This window comes from Dermacentor andersoni, chromosome 11 (assembly GCF_023375885.2).
Source record: "Dermacentor andersoni chromosome 11, qqDerAnde1_hic_scaffold, whole genome shotgun sequence".
Taxonomy (NCBI): Eukaryota; Metazoa; Arthropoda; class Arachnida; order Ixodida; family Ixodidae; genus Dermacentor; species Dermacentor andersoni.
Genome location: NC_092824.1, coordinates 25,698,853 through 25,723,206, shown reverse-complemented (window position 1 = coordinate 25,723,206; position 24,354 = coordinate 25,698,853). Strand labels below are relative to the sequence as shown.

The 24,354-nt window shown below is 46.3% G+C and overlaps 1 protein-coding gene across 6 annotated transcripts in view; it reads left to right on the top strand.

Annotated features, from left to right (window-relative positions):
* Window positions 1-24,354, top strand: part of RhoGAPp190 (Rho GTPase-activating protein 190) — a 105,445-nt gene that overhangs the window by 78,204 nt on the left and 2,887 nt on the right. For 3 of the 6 annotated variants that reach the window (XM_055064193.2, XM_055064192.2, XM_055064191.2), the window contains 5 exons: window positions 8,284-8,493; window positions 12,956-13,047; window positions 13,507-13,602; window positions 15,322-15,817; window positions 16,332-16,437. In XM_055064193.2, coding sequence (XP_054920168.2) covers window positions 8,284-8,493; window positions 12,956-13,047; window positions 13,507-13,602; window positions 15,322-15,817; window positions 16,332-16,437 — 1,000 coding nt within the window. The remainder of the gene's footprint in view (window positions 1-8,283; window positions 8,494-12,955; window positions 13,048-13,506; window positions 13,603-15,321; window positions 15,818-16,331; window positions 16,438-24,354) is intronic. The other 3 variants (XM_050168188.3, XM_055064195.2, XM_055064194.2) reach the window with 3 other exon arrangements.

Here is a 24,354-nt window from a genome sequence, read left to right as displayed (position 1 = left end):
CGGATTTATGAAAGCTCCCAGGTCAGTGATGGATCGTCGCTCGTTCGAAAAGAACTTTTAAATGAAGCATGCCTTCGGAAAACGGAAGCGCAAGCCTCCTACAGCGAGAAAAAGACGGCGGCCAGCGGGAGAAGCGGAGAACCCGACTGAACACGCGGATAACGTGCCGCGTTATCTTGCACCGTGCTATTCCAGCAGCGAAGCCGACAATCGCCCTGTGACATCGATACTGATAACTAAGCCACCGGAAGACGTGCCAATGGAGGCTCTCGTACCTGTGCGTACGGCCGCACGAGTCAGCAACCGAGATCGCGTTGTTGGAGGCGACGCGGGTCGAAGGTCTCCATCGCCGGCAGAGACGGTGTGCGTTTCCGATGCATCGTGCGACAGGGACACGCAGCCTGCTAGTGAGCCCCAACCGTCGACGAGCTACATACTGTATGGTGACTCAAGGCTCACCAGACGAATCGTCGCACGATTCAGACGCACCTCGAGCCGCGTTTTGTGTCAGCGGTGACTGCAGAAGCGCAGGCATGCAGCGTTCGCGACTCCCTTCGCGCAGTGTCAGCGACTGAGCGGAAGCAGCAATGCCAAGAACAAATTTAGGCCCCTTGTGACTGCGAGTTCATTATTATGCCTGTTTCCGCGATGAACTCTTTGATCGCTAAAGCTCTGTGCCCAAGATGCCAACAGCGTTCTGTGGGTGTACACTGCGATACCAGGCTCGGCCTGGCAGTGAAAATGGTGGTCATGCACTACTCCAAACGGTGCAAGAAAAGGATAAAGAACGCCTAAACAAGGCATCCAAAGCCCACCAAATAAAGAGGCAAAGGTGTAAGAAGATGCCTGACTGAAATGATTCAAAATATTACAGCCCTGGTGCTTTTTAATAAATTTGCAGTGCTTTTAAAACTTTGCAAACTTTGCAGCCAGTTTTCTCAATTGCATTTTTTTTGTCAATCACCTCGCTCGTGGAAAGCGTAGCACAACAATGGCTTGACTGATTTTGGTCCAGTTTGTTTTGCTGTGATCCACAAGCTGTGCTGTACTTAAAGACAGTCTTGAAATGTTTCTTTATCTTTCCATTATTTAATTATTTCACAATTACTACATGGCTCCATGCAGTGGAGCACAGTCATGTGCATGTTATGTTGAGCAAAAAATTATTAGCGCACTAAAAAAAAAATCGAACACTGTCTTGATGTAGATTAGACATCTGGGCAAACATGCAAAGTATTTCCAGCTCCCTATCATGTTTCGTTACTGTGCCAGGCTTTCCACAAGCAAGGAACTTATAAATTCTTATAAAACAAAAACTAATTAAGATATCCTAATGAAATTTTAGAATTGTCTCTTTATTGCAATGTGCAATGTGTGTGCCAAATTTCAGCCCTTTCTGTCAAGAAACAAAAAAGTTAATTCTGATCCCCTCCTCCCCCCTTAAATGCTCCGCTAAAGTGCTGAAAGCAGCATCTCCATCTACATTTACAAAGTAATCATCTTTTATGTCACATTGCAGTATTGAAAATGCGCTTCACGGGGGCTTTTTGTCGTCTGCTACGACAATCTAGATTAACTTATTGTCAGTTTTCTCAAAAGGTGATGGCAAGAATATCAGTAAACGCATGGAACAAAAAAAAAGAAGCTTGAAACGAGTGTCACATCAGAAAACTGAAACCAGAAAAATGTCAGCCCAGCACGTGATCACATTGCGGTAGGATTTAGTGTTTTCCACTGCCACACTTAGTGCACATTCTTTCGAAAAGACAACGGCTGGCAGCCAGACTCGCATGCTGCAACGAAGAGAGTAAATGTGTATGCTGTAGTAGACGACTGAAGCTGCGCAAGCATATTAAGAGAAAATGTGCACCAAATGATCGGCAATAAAAGTGAACAACTGCAGGTAAATTAAAACCTATGGAGTGCTGAACACACTTGGCTGAGTCCAGTAACTGCAGGGCCAAGTGTTCAGGTGACATTTAAAGGCACCAGACGGGGACAAAGCTATGGAGGCGGCTTGACGGAGAGTTGGCTTGAGATAGCTGACACCGTGATGTCATGCTATGCGCTAGTTTCTTTCCTTCCTCCCTGACTAAGCCACTTCCCTGTAGTTTGCAGTTACTCGACTCCGTATCTGTGATCAATATTTTACGTAATCATTTCCAAGTTAATTATCAAAAAGGATGAAAAGCAATGTGCATTATATTGCACAAGGGGTCTCTTAAGAAAATGTTATATTGGTGGTGCACGCCCGGATTGCTTTTAACCTCTGAATTTCACCGCAATGGTATGACGCATCATTGGGAAGCGCGGAAAACCGTTAAGTGAGCACTCGAGCGCAAGACCAAGTGTGCTGACAGGTTAAAAAGTGCACAACCAACTTTTGAGGTTGCTGGTGTAATGAAACATTGTAAAATGTTTCTTTACAAATTTTTTTAGTAGGTATGTTTTACGGAAATGAAGGGTCAGTTGGCTATTCTGTGTGTCAGTCTGTCCATCTGTGTGTTCATGCACGTGTGCGTGTGCATGTAGAGAGATGTTATGAATCCTCACCTGTGTGTGCAAGCATGACCATATATGGCGTTTTTTTTTATTAACAGAATTTTTAAAAGTCATCTGTGGTATGTAGTGCAATTCTACTTCTTGAGCTGGGTTACTCTTATCGAATTTAATTAACAAATTTTTGCTGATTAATTTTTTAACTATTTACAGTGCATATCTAAATTTATGCATTGTATCCAGTGACTGAAAGTCATATCCACTCGATGACACTAGCTTCGAGGTACAGCAAAGACTGCTTATAGTGTAGGTCACTGGGGTCACGAATTTCTGCAATACAGTGGACTTTTTTTAATTAGACTCCGGTTAATTCGATTTTTTTGTTTGTTAATTCGATTCACACCAAAGGTCTCGGTCGGCACCCATGCATTTATATGAACCCAAACCTCGTGTTATTTCCATCTCAAAATTAGCCTTCGTCGGATAATCCGAACACAACTAATCAGCCTCGCCGCAATACAGCAGTGTTACGCGGTGAAGCATACCAATAATGGAAGGGGACTAGTTTTACGGAACATAGTACGCGTTTTTGAATTATACAGACGTGCATGCGCTGTCTCCGGTCACAGTACCAGCACCTGGATGCCTAATGAGCATACTGGCAGCCATTCAGAGCTGTTTCTGTCATTGCTGTGGCTGTTTGAGCTCTCGTTTTGATTGCCTTGCATGTACTGTTTATGAGAGCATTAAGGAGGCCTAGTACATGTTCCTTAATTATATGCACGTGTGTGCACCGTTTCACCGAGAAGTGGAGAAATATCGTCTGTGTTTTGCGAAAGCTAGCATAAAGGAAGGTGGTAAGATGAAAAAAAACTCCAGAAGTCAAGAGGACATCTAAAGCGAAAAAAAAAAGAATGGGAGTCTATCTAAATCTGAAGGCCTGCCAGAAAAGTTGTTAGTCATCTCGGTGCTCGTACTGTTACTGGAGACGACGCCTGCGCATGTGTAAATTAAGGAACACATGCTATGTCCCGTAACAGTGACTCCGGTCTCTTCTTGGTATGCTTCACCACAGAACAGTGTTGTATTGGGGTGGAGCTAACATAAAATGCAAATATTGTCTAGTGAACAGCTTGTGTAGACGTTTTTTCTGCCGTTTATTTAATTTGGCCTGCCATATAATTCGACCAGCTGTGTCGGTTCCATCAGGATCAAATTAATGGAAGTCGACGGTATAAGTGCTACCATACTATAGCCAAAGCAACATTTTTTGCAACATTTTGCACGTGCAAAACATGTAAACCAAGAAGCCAAATGTGTCCGGGAATCGAAGCACAGAACCACGATGTGCCCTGACTTTCAATGGCGAGGTGGTTCCTCCGCTTTTCAAAGTGCCATACAGCCACTGCAAAGCATTTCATTGACTCTGCAACAAACTGCATCTTTGGCCGCCACTTCTTGACGAGACAGCACTGGTTAGGCCTTGCCGGCAAGGGTGTCTGGCAGCATGTCATCGCAGGAGCTTACCCTTGATGTATGTGTGTACCCATAGTCGAATACGCAGGGATCTGGTATGAGATCGCACACAGGCTGAACTGACAGCAGTACGTGTGAAGTGGGGTTCACAGGTGATCAGCCGGCTGCTCTCGTGAATGCACGTAGCAAAAGCTTTTATGCCCGCATACTGGTAGGGATGGCAAAATCTCGCTCGTGGACAGTGTTCTGAATTGAGGAATTTGTGGTGCACTGTTTAAAATGACAGCGTCCTGAAATCAAGGTCGTACACTCGACATCTGCCTTTCGCGACATCTGCCTTTCGTGACAGATGAGTGCGGAACGCACTCATGGCCTCAACCGATTTTTCCACGGGGACTGCGGAAATGTCCGAATAAACAGGTGTCCGGAAAAGCATATTAAGAAAAAAAAATTAAATCCTTTATTTCCATGCACTTATTCGGGCTCGGCAGTAGGCTTGAAGAAATTGTGAATGCGCTGTTGCACGCTGTTACGTTTACGCGCAATCAGATAAGCCTGAATCTCGGAGAGGGTCGTACGGTCACTACAGCCGGCTGAAAGCACAGTCACTGCTTGTGCATGCTCCGCGTGCGACGGCAGTGTAGCACATTGTGTGTCATGAGACGGTGTCCGGAACCACTCCACAGGTCTCTGCAGAACAATTTCGGCGTCAGTAGGGTGCGCATCGGAAGGTGACAAATCCTAGGCCTCCCGGCGCCTTCTTGCCGGCATTCCCCAGCGTAGTCTGCGCAGGCTCCGTCGGTGCCATTAGACACTTGACGCGATTTCCCGTATGCCACGTTGCATCACTGCAACCTCGACACGACACACAAAGCAAACATCACCACGCCGTCACGCCGATACCAGTCACACAAACGAAAAACGTGGCCTACTCGCAGCACCATGCACGAAGAAACAAACAAATCAGCTGCTGGATTGTCTTGACATGGCTTACTAAGCTGAGACCAGAACTGCTGTAGCCACGAACCAGGCAGAAACGATGATGATGAGTGGGGATTTGCAGTAGCGCCACTTCGTGGGGCAGCAAGGAGGCTCCGTTCAACACAAAAATGGCGTTCAGCAAGTCGAACCATGCACCGGTCAGAGTCGGTGCATGGTGCTCTCGATTGAGTTGGCTCAAGGAGTGTCCGAAAAATCAGACGAGAGGTTGCAAGGTGTCTGAACTTTCGGCAGTTGTTATACATTATGGTCTATGAAAAGAATGGCGGTGCAGCGAAGCAGACCGAATAATGGAGCATGTCCGAATTTTTTGAGTCTTAAAAATCAGTCAGCGACTGTATACTAGAGTTATAAAAAAACAATGAATTGATTTTACCATTGAAATTATTTCATCCAGCCTGCCCAACATTTAAGACATTTTTGAAAACCCTGTCTATGTCCGAAAATATCAGTCGGCGACTATATTTACTATCTGCACACAAAACTGAAGAGCCAAGTAGCAACAATGCGCACGCATTCGGTGCAGACCGCATGTCGCTGATAAGCGGCTGGAGCAAAAGGCTTCTCTGTCGCCTAAGCAAACCGCACATCCCCGCTAAGACAGCTCGCTGCGGCTGCATTCTTTTTTCTTTTTTTTTTCAGTTCCTTATGCATTTGTTTGATCGCTCCTCGTCTCCCCCTCTGCACCATCCTCGCTTGTCTGTGGGATTTTTCGATAGCCGCATTATACCCAGTATTTTGTCTCCTGTGGCGCCATTATAAGTGGTATGCATGTAGTTCTATGGGAAGATAAATGGGAGTCTGAAAGTACTGCACTAGATTCAGTCCTGCATGCGGTTATGTTATAAGACGTCTGTTTAGTGCTGCGCTGATAGGCACATGGTTGCAGGATCAAATCCCAGCCATGGTGGCTGCATTTTGATGGGTTCAAAATGCAAAAACACCTGTGTACTTAGATTTAGGTGCTTGTTAAAGAACCCCAGCTGGCCACATTAATCTGGAGTCTGCCACTACAGCATGCCTTATAATCATATTGTGGTTTTGACACATAAAACCCCATAATTCATACATAGTCTTAAGCTGTATGGACAACCAAAGTTTGCGCCGAAATTTATTGGTGTTCGAGTAATTTTTGAGCTTCAATGCATAAAAAGGTGTTTTGTTTAAAAGGTAAATGGAACAGTGCATTATTACTACACATATGACACTGCTTATCGTGAAACTGGCGCTAGCTTCAAAATTTGTTCAAATTGGATGTGCCTTGTGAAATCATTGGCTCCAATTTGTATATTGCAATATGTGCATTTGGGTACGTAGTTAAAAAGTTGGTTAGTAAAATTATATATTTCAATTTCCAGTGTAAGTATCCACTCTATCGAGTAATCCTGCTCAATGAGTAGACTTGTGCTATATTCCACAGGTGGTTTTTTAATAATTCTGTTAATGTTTAAAAAAAAGAGCACCTTGTATAATGGTGCTCCTAAATGTGATGGGTGTTGTATGTCTGTGTTGTCCATGGTGTTTTGCTGTTGGCCTTGATGTGGGCACAACTTGTCTGCTCTTACTTCCTTTACTACTTTTATTTTTTGTGGGGTGCGTGTTCCCGTGCTGCCTTGTGGCAGCTGCTTTACGTCAAGAAAGCTCCACTGAACACATGCACCAAGCCACTCCACTGGAAGTTAATGAAATCCAAGCGAGCTTGAATACAAGGTTTGTGCAGCGTAGTATGGTGCACAAGGATAGCACTGGCTAGTGACCATATTTAATGGCTTGTTCATTTCTGTGTAGGTGCAAGCAAGAACAATGTCTCGATATATATCATCATAGTTGTAGTTAGCTGCATATTGTACTGGAATGCTGGCAGGCAGGGCACAACCATGTAACTTTCAGGCACAGTGTTTACAATTTTACACACCACCAAACATGACAATGCAATAATGTTCTCATGCTTGCAGCATGAACATGTCGTTGACTACTACATCAGAAGAACGATATTGGTAGGTGCCTTGACTACAGGAGCTACAACTTATTTGTCATCTTATGTTATTCCGAATTCCATTAGAGCAAAGTGTACGAAAAAGAGAGAAGCTGGTCAAGATGTGCATCATGCTGAGATATCCAATGTACAGGTGTAGCAATCCCGCACGGTAGGCTAGCACGGCCAGATTGTAGCCTCGCAAGTGCTAGAGTTAGCAAGAATTGACTGTTAGGGGCTAGTTGGTTCGTGGTCAGATAAAGACAGCATTACCACACGGTACAAAACAAGAAGGAGCACATAGACACGATGCTTACTTACAACTGTATTCATACAATTGTTTGTCAGCGTAGTGTCTGTGTGCTTCTTCTTGTCCCGTCCCGTGTGGCAGTCACCCGATTGGATGGCACTAGGTCATACAATCGGGTGACTGCCACACGGGACGGGACAAGAAGAAGCACACAGACGCTACGCTGACAAACAATTGTATGAATACAGTTGTAAGTAAGCATCGTGTCTATGTGCTCCTTCTTGTTTTGTACTGTAGGTCATACAATCTGTGACTGCTGTTGCCTACACAGCTATAGGCGAGGGATGCAACACTTGTGATGGCTTTGTAGTTAATGAGTGTGAAAAACACATAACTAGCCATATGTGCACTGTACCCATTTCTTTAAGCATACTGAGCAACTGGTGAACCAAAGCTGCTACACTTAACTATACAGTTAGTGTGAAATACGGGTCAACGGTCGGCACAGCCATACAGTGGCCAAGTTTACAGGTGAGCTCTGTGCATTACATTGGCTACTATAGAGCCTGCTTGTATGGCTCCCTCAGAATAGCAGCCAAAAATCACTGTTGCCTGACTGCAGCATGGGGTTGGCAGATTTATGCAAGTCCTCTATATTCATAGGTAGTGGTGAAATGGCCACAAGCCGAGCTTGATTACCAGTCTAGGTGTTCCTGTTTGGCAGCAAGCTCTGACAGCACGCTATTGCAGATGCCCAAAAGACACCAGATTATATCCTTAAGAGCTCAGTAGTTGGCGGCAGTCATTCTTTCTTCCTTGTTCCACTAGTTTACACACTGTTATCATTCTACAATACCATTTACCAGTTAGCACAACAGCAAACTCTCTTATGTTCTTACCACTTCAGTGAGAGCATCTTCATGCACTGGTAACTAGCGGGGCTTCCCAGGCTCGTTCTGTGCTCTGTCCTCATCTCACTGTGGCTTTCTTTCTCTCTCTCTCACTCTCCCACCACTCTCTCTTCCTCTCTGCTCCCTTCTTCCTCCTCTGTCTTGGTGCTTGGTGTTGGTGGTGATGGTGGCAGCAGTGGCAGCAGAATCTGACTCGGACAGTGAGTGGAGCTCCCTCGAACGACACCCCGGCCGCCCTCCCGGGTGTGCCCCCCGCCGACCGCCAGCGCCCCACCGCAGGGGGCGCCACCGTCGCCATCGGGGCGGCAGCATCCCCGTGGCGCCCCCGCGCATCCCAGCGCTGCCTCCGTACCCGGATGCACCGCTGGTGTCATCAGCCGCAGGTGCCGGCCGTTGCTGCCTCGCATAATGATATATATTTTTTTTTTTTTTGGCCGCCGCATTGTGTCTGCAAAGCTGGTACCAATACTGAGCCTTTGCTGTGGGCTGGAAAACGACTCTCCACCCTTTGCCGATCGCTGCTGAGTATGTGCAGGGATGCAAAGCTGCCCCAAAAAGTTGTCTATGTACATGCACGGTGCCAACAGCAGCAGTATCTTAAATCACATACTTTTGTACATTCTGAATCCACAAATACAAGCTCCAGCTTTGCAGTGAACATTCTCCTAGAAGAATACGCGACTGTCGAAGGGTTCACCTGTTCACTGTGGTAGCTCACACTTAGTACCTCAATTCCCACCCAACCAGACCTGCCTAGGGCTGCGTACAAGTATTTTATGACATTCTTGCACAAAAGGTGCGGCAATATTTGTGCCAGCCATAGCTGAACTTATCAAACTCTTTTTGCCTCCAATGAATTGTTGCAAAGATGGAGAGACACATTAAATTGTACAAAGGTGTGCACCTTCTGCAGTACAGGACCAGCCTGTATACTCACTGCCATGAAGTATCAATGTGTAACATTGTTTTGCTTGGCACAATGTAAAGTGGAAGAAAACAAAGAATACAATCATACAAGTGCCAGCTACCACTTGATGGTTACAGGCACATAGCAAAGAAGACTTCAGCGCATTGGCAATACACACCGTAGTAACAATGTGACAGTGATCTTATCGTAACAGCCTTTCCAAAAAGGACATTTCTGAACAATTGTCACATTGGAAGCTGTCTTTCATGAAAGGACATTTCTCAAGAACTGTCTGAAGAAATATCACAAGAAATGGCACATTGAAAAACAGCTGTAATAATAAAATCACAGCCACATTACAAAGATATGTGCAGCACACATACAGAGGTCTTCTTTGCAGTGTGCCTGAAGCTGTCGTTTAAGAAAGGGATGCAGGGCTAAAATTGTGATTTTGGCCAGAAAAATGCATTCTCTAATTTTTTCATTCGTAAACATAAAAAGAAACTCCTCGGCAAGTTTGGTCATTACATGCACAATAGAAAAAAAGAAAAAAGGAAACGGCTTTTATTTCCCGCTCGGCGGTGGCCACGCGCTTCCTCTTGAAAGTGCCTAGAATGCCATTTTCAATATGTGGCTATAGAGTTGGAGAGAAGCCTTTTTCATGAAAATCTCTTGATGAAAATCCAGCACAGGCAACGAGTATGCTGCATCAGTGTGTCAGACAAAAACAAGCTTCTTCAAAGCTTTGCATAGATGGACGTCGTGGAGCTCGAGCGAGACAATTTGCTGTCGGTGACTGTATCCACTAGGGAAACCTACAGTTCGCAGCAAGATTTCTTTAAACTTTTTGGACCCCGAGAGGATTATCAAGCAATGAGGACCATTGTCCTATCTTTTGGAAGAGTGTTTGAGTTAAGAAAACACCCTTAAAGCGGGGGGGACTATGTGCTATGCGAGCGATAGGTTCCTTTTTTTTTTTTAATCAGCTGAGGAAATGTCTTATATGGAAGAAGAAGAAGGAAGTCGCATGGGGAACACTAAAGAAAGGAAGGTGATGTGCATGCATCGATTGCATCGTTATTCTATGTTGTTTTTAATACAACAACATTTTCTACTAATGAGAGACTTTCTGTTGAGAGTATTGAAAAAGGAGAAGAAAAAGAAATGTGCATGGCGAGTCTAGATTGTGTGCAAAACCGAAACTAAAAGTTTGGATTGGTGGAAATGCAACTCGTGATGTTCCATGTTTCTAGCCCGCGCAGCCTTGTTTTCGTCATTGTCGACGCTGGTCATCTTCATTTTGCTCTGGATTTTTGCGCTAGTTCATTGTGATTGACAGGTGGTCGGCACTGTGGTGGACTATGCTTGTCATGAAGTTTTCAACGCAAAAAAGCTTTGGGATGCGAAATTGCCGTGTCAAGTTGTAGGAGAGGACCTAACCTATGCAGCAGAGACATTCTATTGAGCACCGTTGCCTGGAGAATAAAATATGATGTTTTGAAATCCTTTAATCTATCTTTTTTAGTTTGCACTTTTGGAAAACCATCATTTCGAAATTTCACTGACGAGAACTGTTTGCAAGAATGTCTTTGGGCTGAAAATTTGTGAAGTACCATCTTGAATTTCTGAACGTCTTCTCATGAAAAAAACAAAGAAAGAGAAACATGGATCACAGCAAAAAAACAACAACCTAGTTTCAAGCAATGTAGTTCAATAGAAAAAATAATAAAATTGTAGCCTGCTGAGACTATCAGGTAAATAGGGCATACGAAAGATATTTATTAAAAAAATGTTACCTATCTTTATCATTTTTAAAATGATACTAGTTTTCTTAAGGTGACACACTCATTTGCTCAGTGGGACATGCATAGCCTTCTTTTTCCCATTTGTGCTAGGGTAACGAAATGTGCTGCATGTTCCAGTGGCAGCAGTACAACATCCTGCCAAAATTTTGTTGAAATCGGCATATTGGTTCGAAAGTTCACCTCCCATGCCCTCTTAGCAATTGATAAGTGGCACCTGTCTGTCTGTGCTGTTCCTGTGTAGTCTTGTTGAGTGCGTTTTGCCAAGCAGTATTACTTACATCAAACCTACGCACCAACTTGCCCAAGAACAAGTTTTCCTGGTATGTGTGACATGACCCTCCGGTGGCTCGAGATGCAGTAAATGCTTTATCCTGTTGAGGCACCTAATGCACGAGACCAAGTGGGCAGGTCACTTGCTTTCGCTTAACCCGAGTTCTGGGGCCATCATTCTCGGCTTTGCCATTTTCACAGCGTTTACATGGCTAGAGCAGCATGAGTGGATATGACAGAGCGGGCTTCCTTATGCAGTGACGCAATGAGCTGAACATTACACAATAAGTAATTCCAGAATGGCCCACGTTCTTGCTTTGAGCGAAAAAGTGGATGTGTTCGTTGCGAATTTACTCTTTGCCTTGCAGGCATGATGTTATTCTGTGGTTTAGCAAGATGGAGGGGGATGATAAACGCCACCTGCCTGTCCTGCCAATAGGCAGCATTTGTTGTTTTGAATTTAAAGCTCACCGTCAAAGGGGCATAGTAGCGAAAACTTCGATAGTTTCTTCAACTGGAGGCTTTGAGCAGGGGCTATTCACGTGACGTGAAAGTGACATTGTCAGCAATGACAGCTCCTGGGCAGACGTCATTCACTGTCCATTTTTCCTCTATGCTCGATCGTGAGGTAACGTCATCAAAGTGATAACAATTTGAATTCAAACTTGCATACTTTGAAGTGCAAGTGCTGAAGTTTAGGTGAATGGGTAATGGTTCACTTTGGTAGTGTTCACAGCGCACACGCACTGAGGAAGTAAGGGACAGACAGACATAAAGGCTCGACTACATGCACGCAATATTTAAGTGACAGTGATGAGTGATAAGTTTTGCCATCGCGGAGGGTGGTATGTTGCCATTGCTTATCGCATCGGCAGTTTTTGGCCAGCCAGAATGTCCTGCTTGTTGACCGGTAGCTTGAACTGGTTACTGCATGATTATGCAACTTGGCAGAAACGAGTCTACTTACTTCACTCCAAATTCACTCTTGATACTTGCTCTCTGCAGTGACAGCAAAAAGGGAATGGTAAAATCATCCTTCGCTTCATCTCGCCTCATGCTGAGGACAAAGCGTCAGTGATGTTTTGTTGTTAATGTTGAGATCACCTGTTTGTTTTGACTCTGTTAGACCTGAGACACTACTGAGAGCTGCGAAAGTGTTTTGATTTCTACCTACCAGATGGCGCCACAGCATTTCACGCTGGCAACATGGAACATGTTTTTACTGACGATGACGGCACATAAAAACTAGATTAATACAATCTGGTTAAAATTACGACCTTGCAGCATGTTTACGATTTTTTTACCAGCATACGATTGTATTTATTCAGGCAACAACAGAAATTTGTCACAACTTTTTTTCCCCCCCGATGTATCCATGTAATTGCCGCACGCCACTACGTGACAGCAAAACAAGGCTTGCCTGTCTCTGTAGCTTGAATAGCGCGTGCATGTCATTGCCTCTTAAAGGAGTACTGATTTCCAACTAATTTTCTTTTCTTTAAGAAACGAACATATGCATTGGTGGACAGAAAATAAGGCCAGGGATCAGGACTGATATCATACATCAACTGTCATGTTTCGACAGTGAAACGGATTATGCACTAACACACATAGGAGCAAGCTTATTTTATCATTTCAGCCTCATTCCATGAGCGTATGCATTCAGTTCTCGAAACTAAATTTCGTTGGAAGTCGCCACTTTTTCGCTCTCTGTCGGTCCCTTACTCTGTTGGCATGTGCGTGCCTTGAGGTGACCCTTTTAATGACGCAGCTGTACTGCTTGCTCTGCGAGGGGGTGGCATTGCGCTGGAGCAGGGGGGTTGTGTGCGTAGCTGAGCGCCTGCATGCGTGCCTGTGTTGCAGCAGCCAAGGCCAAGCTGCCCGGCATGCTGCCTACTGACGACAGCGTCGCCTATGACAGTGCCACGCTTGGAGAGCTGGCGGCAGGTGCCAGGGTGAGTGGACCAAGGCTGCCACATTCCTTCTCCTCCTCCACAGTGGCATAGTTCCTCACAAAAATCATTTGAAGGAGAACTGTCTCCAGGAGCTGCAAGTCGGCCAGCATAGGAACTATGGATAGATTTGCATAAGCTTAATATTTCTGGCATCGACGTGCATTGTGAGTTTCCAAATGCACTGTTTAGAACAAAATGCTGCATCATAACTGCAACCATTCGCAATGATTGGGCATGTGTGCAGAAGCTGATTGCCTTGATGCATATAAGCAAATGCGATTTAAAAAGGCCGTCAATGATCTCTTTGTCTTCCTATGTCTTGTTTGCACCCCTTGGCGACACTTAAGAATTGCTCTTGAAACTCATTGTAGTTAGACAAACAGTGAATCCTTGAATGTAGCTGTGTTGAGTGAGGTTTGAGAAGCTAATGTGTAGGCACTGTGCATGTTTATATTGCAGCAGTTACTGAAGGACAAGAGTACAACACGGAAGAAGGACGAGCGGAAGAAGGCTCGCGAGGATGAGAAGACGGAGAAGCGCCGCCTCAAGGAAGAGGCAAGTGACTCGTTTATATGCTAAGGACAGGTCATGGCTTCTGCAGCATTACACGGCAAATGCCATATCTACTGTTGTCAACTAATAATTTGGATTAAGCAATGACTGCCGAAAGGTCTTAATAATTGGGAGTTGAAAATAATGGATTCACCAGAAAATAAGCGCCTTTATTCCACAAGAGGCCAAAAAGAAAAGCTTGTCAACATGTTTCGGCAACCACATATGCTTGCATGCGACCTGTTCGGTTTATGCTTCAACGATGATCACGCAGTGGCTAGAGAATAGACATAAGCGTGGGTAATGTATGCGTCAAATCTCCATTTGCTGTTGACTTAAAAAAAGGTTGATTGCACTCCAATAGCTGAATGATCAAGGCTTTCTTTGGAATAGTCATTGTCCGGCACTTTTCTTAATTTTATTGTCACCCTGAAGCACAGACACTGACAGTGGAGTTGGCACTTTTTGAAGCTGCTTGACGATTCTGAGTGACACAGATTTGTAACAGTGATAGAAAAGCTGCCACGAACCCTGTTTCTATTTAAAACTAAAGGAACGTATGGTGAACATGAATGATACACAAAACAAACACAAAAAATTGACTCTGGCTTAGCTTAGCTAACCCTGTATGCAAAGCGAAAGCTTGGTTTAGCCTGGTTAAGTCTTGGTTTCACTTGGTTAACCTGATTTAGCCGTAATTATCATACTTCGTTAAGCCAGGTATGACGGCTGTGCCTAGGTCGGCTGCTAGACATGACTGTGATTAGGCTTGGGTAGGCACTCATTGTTCGACGGTGCGATGCCTGTCGTGCCACAGGGAAAGCACAAGTGCTAGACATGCAAAGAGGCGCGCCGTGGACATGTGCAGCGTCAAAGCACAACCGGAGAGGGCGTGAGCGCGGTCACTACATTGATCTCAACGGTTCGACACCTGTTGCATTCCGGATCCTCTCCCGAGAAGCAGCTCGCCGCGCAATATCCGAGGGGTGGTCAGATGCCGCTTAGCGATGACGGCTCAAAGCCTCCTGCTCCCGCGCGATGCTCAGAGAAGACGGCCTGACCTCCCTCTCATTCATGACCAAGCTCGCATTGACTAGGCAAGTGTGGTGCTCCTCTTAGCCAGGCGCGCAGCGAGTCACATGATCAGGCGGCGACCCAGCTGCGCAGAGCACGTGTGCCAAGCTGGCGGTGGCGGCGGAGCTTGGCGTGGTGCGTTGCCACGGCTTCGGTGCAGCTGCGGTCAAATGAAGGTCAAATTGCTGGCGACGGCGAAACTTAGTAAAGCTTTTCCTTTAAAATTGAACCTTGATAGCCTAGTGGCTTGACTTATCCTGTGGCTTGGGCATAGTTGGCAGCGTGCTTCCAATACTTTTGGTTTCGAGGTATCAAAACAAAACCTATCACACTTTCTGCTTGTCTTGACGGACAAATTATTTGTATGCGGTCCAAAATGTTGAATGGTGGGCTGTAATGTGTCCAGAATATCATCATTATACAATTCTAGAAGTACTTGGCTGTAACTTGTTTGTAGGAGGCAAAACAGTGATTCTAGTGGTAGGTCAACCACCTTGATTGAGGTTATTTTGGGTCAGAGGAAAGCCTGCATACGGGACTTGGCATATTATCTACTGACATTTCATTTATTGTAGAAAAGTGAACTCTCAGACTTGTCAGAATGACGGTGCCAGTTCTATAAGGTGCCTGTCTGTTACTTGTTCATAGGGGCCGCATAGATCGGCCACCTCTGACTATTGCTCGTGCAAGACAGCCGGATTTCGGGGCGCAGTCTCGCGGCTCAAGTGTTCTTCGTACAGCGTTGAAGGGTCTCGCACGGTGCAGGAGCGGCAGAAGCGGCTAACGGAGAAGAAGAAGAAGAAGCAGGGCAGCAGCAGCAGCCCCGCCGGGGCGGCCCCCGCGGCCGCACTGGAGGAGTTTGCCCAGTCGGAGGCCGTGCGCACTCCCCTCTTTGTGGAGCAGTGCGTGCGCTTCATCGAGCAGGAGGGCCTCGACTCGGAAGGGCTGTACCGGGTGCCAGGCAACAGGGCACACGTGGAGCTGCTGCTGCAGCGCCTCGACGAGGGCGCCGACCTGGCAGCCGAGCTGGGCTCCTCCGAGCTGCCTGTCAATGCGGTGGCCACCGCCCTCAAGGACTTCTTCTCCAAGCGACTGCCCCCGCTGCTGTCGCACGCCCACATGGCGCGCCTCACCGAGATCGCAGGTCAGTGGACTGCTCCCCTTGCCCACTGGTGGTGGCTTTGCGAGAAGGTTGGTAAATTAAGAGAGTTGGTAGTCACCTTTTTGGGTGTGTGTGTGTGTGTCTTAGGGACGTAAGTAGTCACTGGTAAATTGTCAGAGCAACATATCTTGGAGGGCTATAGCTAAGTTCACCACCTCATCCCTGTTTTATTCCAAGTGGGGCCTCCACTTGTCACTACTTCTAGAGATCTGCAAAAGAGCATAATAGTTAGCCATCTGGGTGCGCATCAAAGTAGTTGTAAACGCTGATCTTACCATCCTTATCAAATCAGGAGGTCGATTTAATGGCCCAGCTTTCGTCAGACACACACCACGAAAAGTTGCCATAGAAATGCTGGAGAAAGGAATAAAGCAAAACAACAGAAAGGTGCAATAGGCAAGGCATCGCTACAACTGCACCATGCTTTGTGAATGTTGCAATTGTGATGTGGTCATGTAGCATAACAGAAATTGCTCTCCTCTCGCTCTCTCTCCAGGCCTGTCTGACCGCAGCTGCCGGCTGCTGGCCCTGAGGGAGCTCATCAAGAGCCTGCCGCCAGCAAACTTTGAAATCCTCAAGTTTATCTTCCAGCATTTTGTCCGGTGAGTGAGACATGTCGTCCATCCCTAACCTAACCTAACCTAACCTGTTATTGCCCAGAAAAAGGGACAATTGGGGGGCTTGCAGGAATGTGACAAAAGTTCGTTGGGCTGTGGTTTGCCTGTCTTGCTCATAAAGGCTGGCCGGTATAGCCGAGCGAGCATCGAGTCGGGTCTGTCAAGCCCGATTCATTTGCAATGTCCATTAAATGTGGATGTGTTTAGACAGTGCTTCATAGCAAGCAGCAATCAATCAGATGTAATGTATTCGTGTATTTTTTTTAGCTCGCCTCTATGTTGTCGTTGCCGCATTTGCCAAGGAAACGAAAACGACACCTGGGCATGGGGGGCTGTTTCATTTTATAAAAATCAGTTGTGGAGCAGCTGCACCAATTGCACCAAACTGTGCCGAGAGCGGACCTTTGCGCCATCCTGCATCAAACGGCATTTTAGAGGAAAGTTGCGCCGAACCTGCACCAAAGGATGTATAAGAGCAAAACCCTCCTTCCGTCGATGCTTTGCAGCTAGCAAAACTGAAATCAAAACCAACAGCATGCTATCATCATCATAGAAGGAAGCAGAGGCTCGTTCATAGTTTCTCACTATATAGTCAGAAATCTTATGGGCTCATCGGAATCTTCTGGTTCGTCACTCATGCTTTTTTCTCCGACGGACGTAGCGTAGTGTCGCTGTACCGTGTTGCTGGCACTTTATTGCGGCGTTCATCGAAACTGCTCGCGTGGTACTTTGACTGGTGCTGCTATGTTTGTTAACGCAAAACTTTTGCATAGAGCTTTGGTTGCTGCACTATTTCCATGAAATGCCATCGTTGACGCAAGCGCAAAACTGTATTTGTGCCTCGCGCAGGTGCAGTGGCACTGACGCTATTTTCTTTTGTGGCCGCAAAACCTTTGTGGCCCCTATTCGAAAACTCCTAATGTGCACGGCATGACATGAGTATATTGCATGTCATGTTCAGTGCAGGCGCTTGTACTCGATCGGTCTTGCAGTGGGCCTTTGCCCACAAGCCGCGACTGTCGCACTGTGTTGTATCTTGGGTTAACAAACACACGGACGATCTGTCTGTGTTGTCTTCTCTCTGCACCGTATCGACGAACCCAACGATAGCACCCTTCATGTCGCGGTGTGGTCCTAGGAGCATTGTGTCCTTTCTTGACTGCGTTTGCAGGGTAAGACTTGCGCAAACTCGTCTCCACAACATATCGACTACTGCATTTCCTCGATTCCTGTTTTTGTGATAAAAACAAGGTAAAAAAAGAAAACGCCCTCAATTGTAACATGCACCCGTTTCCCGTGACCGAAAAAAAGTCCTTTACAGTACTGCGCACCTCATTCTTTCATACAGAAATACAACTTTCTCTAATTTGGAAAAAACAGATTTATTCCCAATGCACTAAAGTTGCGGTAAATAAAAAAAGTCGCAGTTTCGCGCAGAAGGCGGAGCATCGATTACGATAGCAAATTAGTACAGTTGTACGAAAAGTAAGGATAGTAGTTTTATTGGCCATAGTAGACAGCTGAACGAAAAGTAAGGATAGTAGTTTTATCGGCCATATAAACTTAAACATTTGCTTACTAACTAAATTAACAAGAGTGGTGTCACATGCGCATAGGCAAACATGAACACATCTCACTCAATAACCTTGGAAACTCTTTAAACGCTGGAGTGAAGAAGTGCAGTAGCAGGAGCGAGCGAATTAACCTTTGTGCGGCCTCTTGCTTCTACGCGAACTAAGCGACAAGAACACAGCACGGTGTGCCTAGATGCATAGACTCTGTCTCCATCGCAGATCACTTTAAAGATAGAGGCTGTGCGACCACCCTATATGCAGCAGCCACCGGAGTAAAACGCCTCTCCTGTTTGCGCCAGTCCCGCACGCAAGTTTCGGGAACTCCGAATACCCGTGATGCGGCCCCATTTCCGTCCCTCTCCGCACACGTGCTCGCTTTCCTCTGAACTGTGGCATTGTGATGAACTCGGCATGTCTTCGCAGTCAGCACTTCCATGCTGATGCTTCCATGCTGAGAAAATGGAAAGACCGGGAAGACTGGCAGTGCATTAACCTAAGCCAAAGGAAGCATTGCCTAAGCACACGTACTTACTACACATGGAGGAAGCTACAGCAGCTAGGCTTGAAGCGCATACGTGGCGGCCATTTTGAAATGCCGATGGCGATATGGTAATGCAGATTTAGGGTCAAACTCGTTGTAAAGCGTGCATTAAATTCGAGTAAACACGGTAAATCAGTTGAAATTTGCATGGTATATGGTAAGCGCACGTGCAGAACCCTGTACCAAAAGTGCTCACTGCTGTGCCAAATCAGCTTTTTGCATGCGCCAGGACTTGGGCCAAAAGGTGAAATGGCTGTTCCACCACTGATAAATAGGTACAGTACAAACAAAATGAAAACAAAATAATATCATACATTGAGCACAAAAGTTGTATGATTGAAATCTACTGAAAGGCTTTATATAAAATTTGGCAGACATTTAATATTTTGAGGAATACTACTAAGTATTCTACTACCAGCCGTCCGAGTGTCACTTTCTTAGCCCAGGTAGGAGCAGGAGAATGAACAACATGCATCCATTTCTGTTGTGTGCCCTACACTGGTCGTTCGAGGTGACGTGATAAACGGCAACAGTTGGGGGACCATTGGGAATTACCTTTCGTAGGGGAGCAGAAGTTTCACTTGGACTCATGGGAGAAAGCTTTGAAGAAAAATAAAAATGAAAGCAATGACCACTCAGCCTCGCAATTTCGGGTAAAACGACAGTTTCCCCACAGTTAATTGAGTTTAAGGAATTGGGAATGAATCCACTTGTGACAATCCACTTGTTTTCCATGTATGACACCTGACAGCGTTTCAAGTGCAAGTTATGTGCCAACTTAGGGAGAACCATAAAACTGGCAAATGGCATGCTTATGTTGGGTTTGAGCTGGCAGCCGGCACCGTGAGGAATAAAGTTGGCACATAACTGGCCAGGTGGCAATCCTGCCTTATGAAGACCAGGCGGCAATCTTGGCCTCTCAGTTATGGGTTCATTGTAAACATTGCCCGGGATCGGGTTGTCCGAACCCAGATTCTGATTCGACCTGCTCTTGGAAGATGTTGTTTGTGAAAGAAAAGTTACTTCTGGGCACATCGTTCCTACATAAGAAGATTTAGCCTATGGTATACCATACTTGCTCGATTCGCCCTGAATCTTATGTGCACCCAATTTTCGCAGGCTTAAAGGAAGAAAATAAAGGTGCACCTGAATGCAGCATGTGCCCGATCTATAAAAGAAAAATATATATTTGGCTTCCGTTGATTCGACCCTGATGGAAATTACAAAATTGATCGAATTATCCGGTGAGTCGAATTAAACATGAAGCAGAAAAAAAAAGCCAGAACACTGCTGATTCATTTGGCAGTATTTGTCTAGATCTCCCTTCATCAAATGTGCGCCCGCTTTCTGTGTGTCCAAAGTAGAAAACTAATGCAGAGATAATATTAAAGCTCCTAAACAAAGTAGAAATCTAAGGCGCACCCAATTTTTTAGCAAGAAAAATGTGTTGCAACAGTGGAGTGGCTGGTTTTCTAAAGTCAACTTCGCCGCATGATGTTTTAAAGTCAGCTTTGCCGCAGTACAGCAATGTTATGCGCCAATGCATACGAACATTGCGAACTTGGTTATTGACTCGATTTTCAAGGGGGGGAGGGGGGGTGTTGCGCGTTAGAATTGGGCAGATTTCGTAATTGGACATTGCGCTCAATAGTTATTCCTTTAAAATATTCCCAAGGCCAACCGAAAATGGGCGTTTTCTGCAAGAGATTATGTATGTTCAATGACTATCTCCTAAGCCCCGCTGAGACAGACACTGCATGTAAAGAGGTCGCTATTAAGGTCACCATAGGGGTCAGGCATGTGCATACTAACTGGTGAAGTTTGAATTACCCAGCGAAGGCCAATTTTCAGATTGAAATATCGAAATAATGAAAGTTTGAGCTCACAGATATGCATGGGTGCTGGCCGGGACCTTCAGTTGTGATGAAATTAACTGAAAAATTGAGTTAACCAGAATCAAGCTAACCAAGTCTACTGTAGCATGTCTGCACGTTTGCAATCAGAAAGAATGAGGCTGTAAAGTTTACCTTCACAGAAAATAAACATTTTTTTAGATGAGTTTTCATAATGAAAGCACCATGTGTCCACTATTTGCACATAATTGGCCGGCGGTATTAAGCAGGGTGCCTACCAACCGGGAAAACCTGGAATTCTCAGCGATTTTGAGTAGTCTTTGAAAACTCAGGAAAAACTCGGGGAATTGGTGGCTCTATTAGGGAAAATTAGCAGCAAGTTTATTGAAAGAGTCGAAAGTCGCGGTAATGCTGGCTCAAGTAACAGACAGGAATCGTACTGAATCGTCTTTAACGCCTTGTTGTCAGCTGGAGGAGTTGCCAGTGTACAGTCGACGACCGACTTTCTGGATGCGCGATAATTTGGACAGCTTCGCGGCACCCCCACGCACCTCATAGAGTCAATGTATCAGAACGTCTGAAATTTTGGATGCCAAAGCCCTTCGCCATTCGATTTTCCGGCGCTTTTTGCCGTGACCGCAGGTCCGAAAGGGCATTAATCAAAGCCACCACCGCTGTAGTTTTGATTACCTCGCTGTCTCGTACCGGTGCTCTCGCACGCAGATCCGCTGGTACCCGTAGCCACCACTGCGGCAACGCGAGACCTAGCTGCTTCAACGTTTGCTATTAAGCTTCTTGCCGTTGGGTGCCGTGTTTTTCATTGAAAGAATTCGTTGCTGTCAGCAATGGCACCAACTCCGCCTTTGTGGTTTAGAAGCTTAGAAAGCACGGTGCGTTGCATAAAGCCGGTCCCCGAAAGTCAGCTTCGCCTGTGTACATAAATGTTACTTGGTGAAGCATATGCAAAAGTATTGCAGTGAAGCATAACAAGCATGGGACGGGGCTATTGCCACGGGACACAGTATGTATTCCTTAATTATGCACGCATGCATCCGGTATCTCCTGTCACAGTATGAGCACTGATATGCCTAATACATGTACCGACAGGCCTTCAGAGTGTTTTCGAATGTGCCTGGGGTGGTTTGAGCCCTTAGGGGCAGAAATGACATGCATTTATTTTTTCCAACTGGCCGATTTTTCGGACATTTTCGCGGCCCCTAGGGAGTTCGAAAAATTGTACGTGGACTGTACAACTGACCAAGAAGACGCTTCAAATGGCCCGTGGGGTGAATGAGTGGCAGAAGGAGGACAAGAACAAAAAGGAGGTACACATTGAGGAATAAAAGGGAAAGTAAGCGTAGTGCCGCCGCTTTGAAGGAGCTTGAGCTCAAGAAACAAAGTGTTGGCTGATGTCGAGGCTCAGGTGTCCCTCATCCGAACCAAAATAAACTCTTTAAAGCAGTGAAACACAAAGCTGAGGCATCGTGCGCGGGCTGAGAGTATGTCAGGACAGTTGAGGTTGACTTAAGAGCTCTTGAGAGAGAATCTCAATTGTGACAAAGTTTGGGCCTCATACCACTGAGCTTGCTATCAGTTGATAGAAATAGCTCGTATTCGAAAATGTTTGCTTCTGTATGCATCCTCTTTTTATTTGTATTTGAGAATGCCCGACTCAATTTGCTATTTTTTTTCAGACATTTTATTTGCTGTGCATTTTACTAAACCCTTCCTTCTGTTCTCTTTTTGAATAACATAAACACTACTTCTTTTTCAAACTAAATTAAGTCGTTTCTTTCATTTGTTTTTCATATGCTTACTAGAGAGTGACAGCATGGGGCGATATGGTTTCAGCCTGTCTTGACATAAAACATAGTTCTGCGTTACTCAGGGAATTTGGAAATTTCAATTTGGTAGACACCCTGATCAAGGTAGTCTGACCTTATGTTTCACGTGGTTATAGGCTAGTTGAGCGTTCAAAACTAGTTGAAATTATTGAGACCCGATGGCTATGATGCCAATAAGCAGGGTGGCCATGGCCAAGCGCGAGCAGATGATAGTCGGCTTCCCCTGGAAGTGCCTAAAGGGAAGCTGAAGAGTCTGTCGAATTCAATAAGACGCACATATATGGATGCGGGAACCTTATAAACCATGCAGGTAAAATTTTGGGTGGGATTTTTTCATTTAGGAGCGATGTAATCACCAGTTAAGATTGCGCTGTCGCTCCGGCCGCCGTCGAGCGACGTGCGCTGCTGCTGACACTGACGATGCGAGTGGAGACCGGAAACTGCGCCATAGTGACGTCAGCACTGTTGTTCCGTTCCTTCGCAGTCTTTGCAACCGTGCCTGACCGCGCTTGTTTCTGCGTGCGTGCTGTCATAATCTGCTTCGCTCGACCCTGCATTCCTTTGTTTGTGTGTATGTAAAGTGGCAGTTGACGTGCGCAGCATCAATTGAAGTGGTGGGCCGATCATGCCGCCGTTCTGTGCAGCCTACGGTTGCACGAACACCAGCAGCCGCGACGATGTTCCATTGCTTCCCGCAAGACAAGAAGCTTGCAGCTAAGTGTAAGGCTGCTCTGAATCGAAAGAATTTCAGGCGCTCAAGAACAACAGTGCTGTGCTCTAACCACTTCTGTGACGACGATTACTACCAGAGTTTATCGATAACGCGTCTTTCTAAACGCAGCGCTTCTAAACGCAGCGCGAAAAGGTCGGGGCAACGAACACACAAAGGCGGGGCGGGTGCGGGCAGACGGATGATAACTGCTCTCGGAAGACCTTGTGAATACACAAACTCATCCAAACTTGGATTTTGAATTACTGCTAGCTCCTTCGTGTTAGCACGCTGAACGGAAGGTACATGTTTATCTCCCACCCTTGACGCAGGTTTTATTCACATTGTGGTCTCCATCGCGACGCTCACGGCGCGCAAGCTCCAATTCCGCACGTGCCGGACGACCACCGCGGGTTCGAGCACTCCGAGCCGCCATGCGTGCAGGGCACCGCGGCTGCGCCTGCTCCGGTCCGCTCCGTGTGCCGACGCGCAGCTGCGCGCGCACGCGCCCCGCCGATCCCAGCTTAGGGGAAGGCGAGACCGCGCGCGCAGCAAGGGAGACCGTAGGCAAAGCTCTCAAGAAGCCAGAAAGTACACTTATTAAACTGGGACTCAATACAAACACGCATTTTAACATCACGTCCAAATCTGAAGCTAATTAAGACACAAAACATGACCAAATGGTCGCTGGTGGCCACTAACGGCGCACCGCAGCAGAGAGAGAACAAAGAAACGAGGAACGAAGAACCAAGAACCCCAGCAGTAAGAAGTTGCCTATCCTTCGGTCAGTGCCTGCCTTCGTGCGCCCCCACAGCAGAGAAAAGGGAAATAGAAAGAAACGACAGACGAACAGACGGGGGCACGATCAGCAGACGCTGCCTCAGGACATCGAGACGACGGAAGAGTGCGCGCACGCCCGCCGAGGCCGGGACCCCGACGAGCCGAAGTAACCATCGGCCGGCGGCGGACAAAGGGGGCCGCCGCCGGCAGAGAGGAACACGCACGCACCTTCAGACGCCCCGATGTGGTCGCCTTAGGCCCCGTCTTGCGCGCGCTTACCCGGATTGCACGCAAGCAGGGCCCGAATCCCGCCAAAATGTCGGCCAATGGGGAAAGCCTGTTGACCTTCCCGTGATCGGGATGACAGCAGAGTGACAGTGTTTTATGACCCGCTGCCACCCCATCCAGGCAAGGAGGAGAGGGACACGGAGTTCCCGGCAACACAACGCAATGGCTCCACACAACCACCGCGAGAGCCCGAAAAACTCCGTGAGAGCCAGAAACCCCACAACATGTGTGCTGTGAAACAGTCTACATGCAGGTGCCATAACGCAGTGCAAGTGTAAAGTTTGCATGTGTTTGAAAGCCGGCACACAGCAGG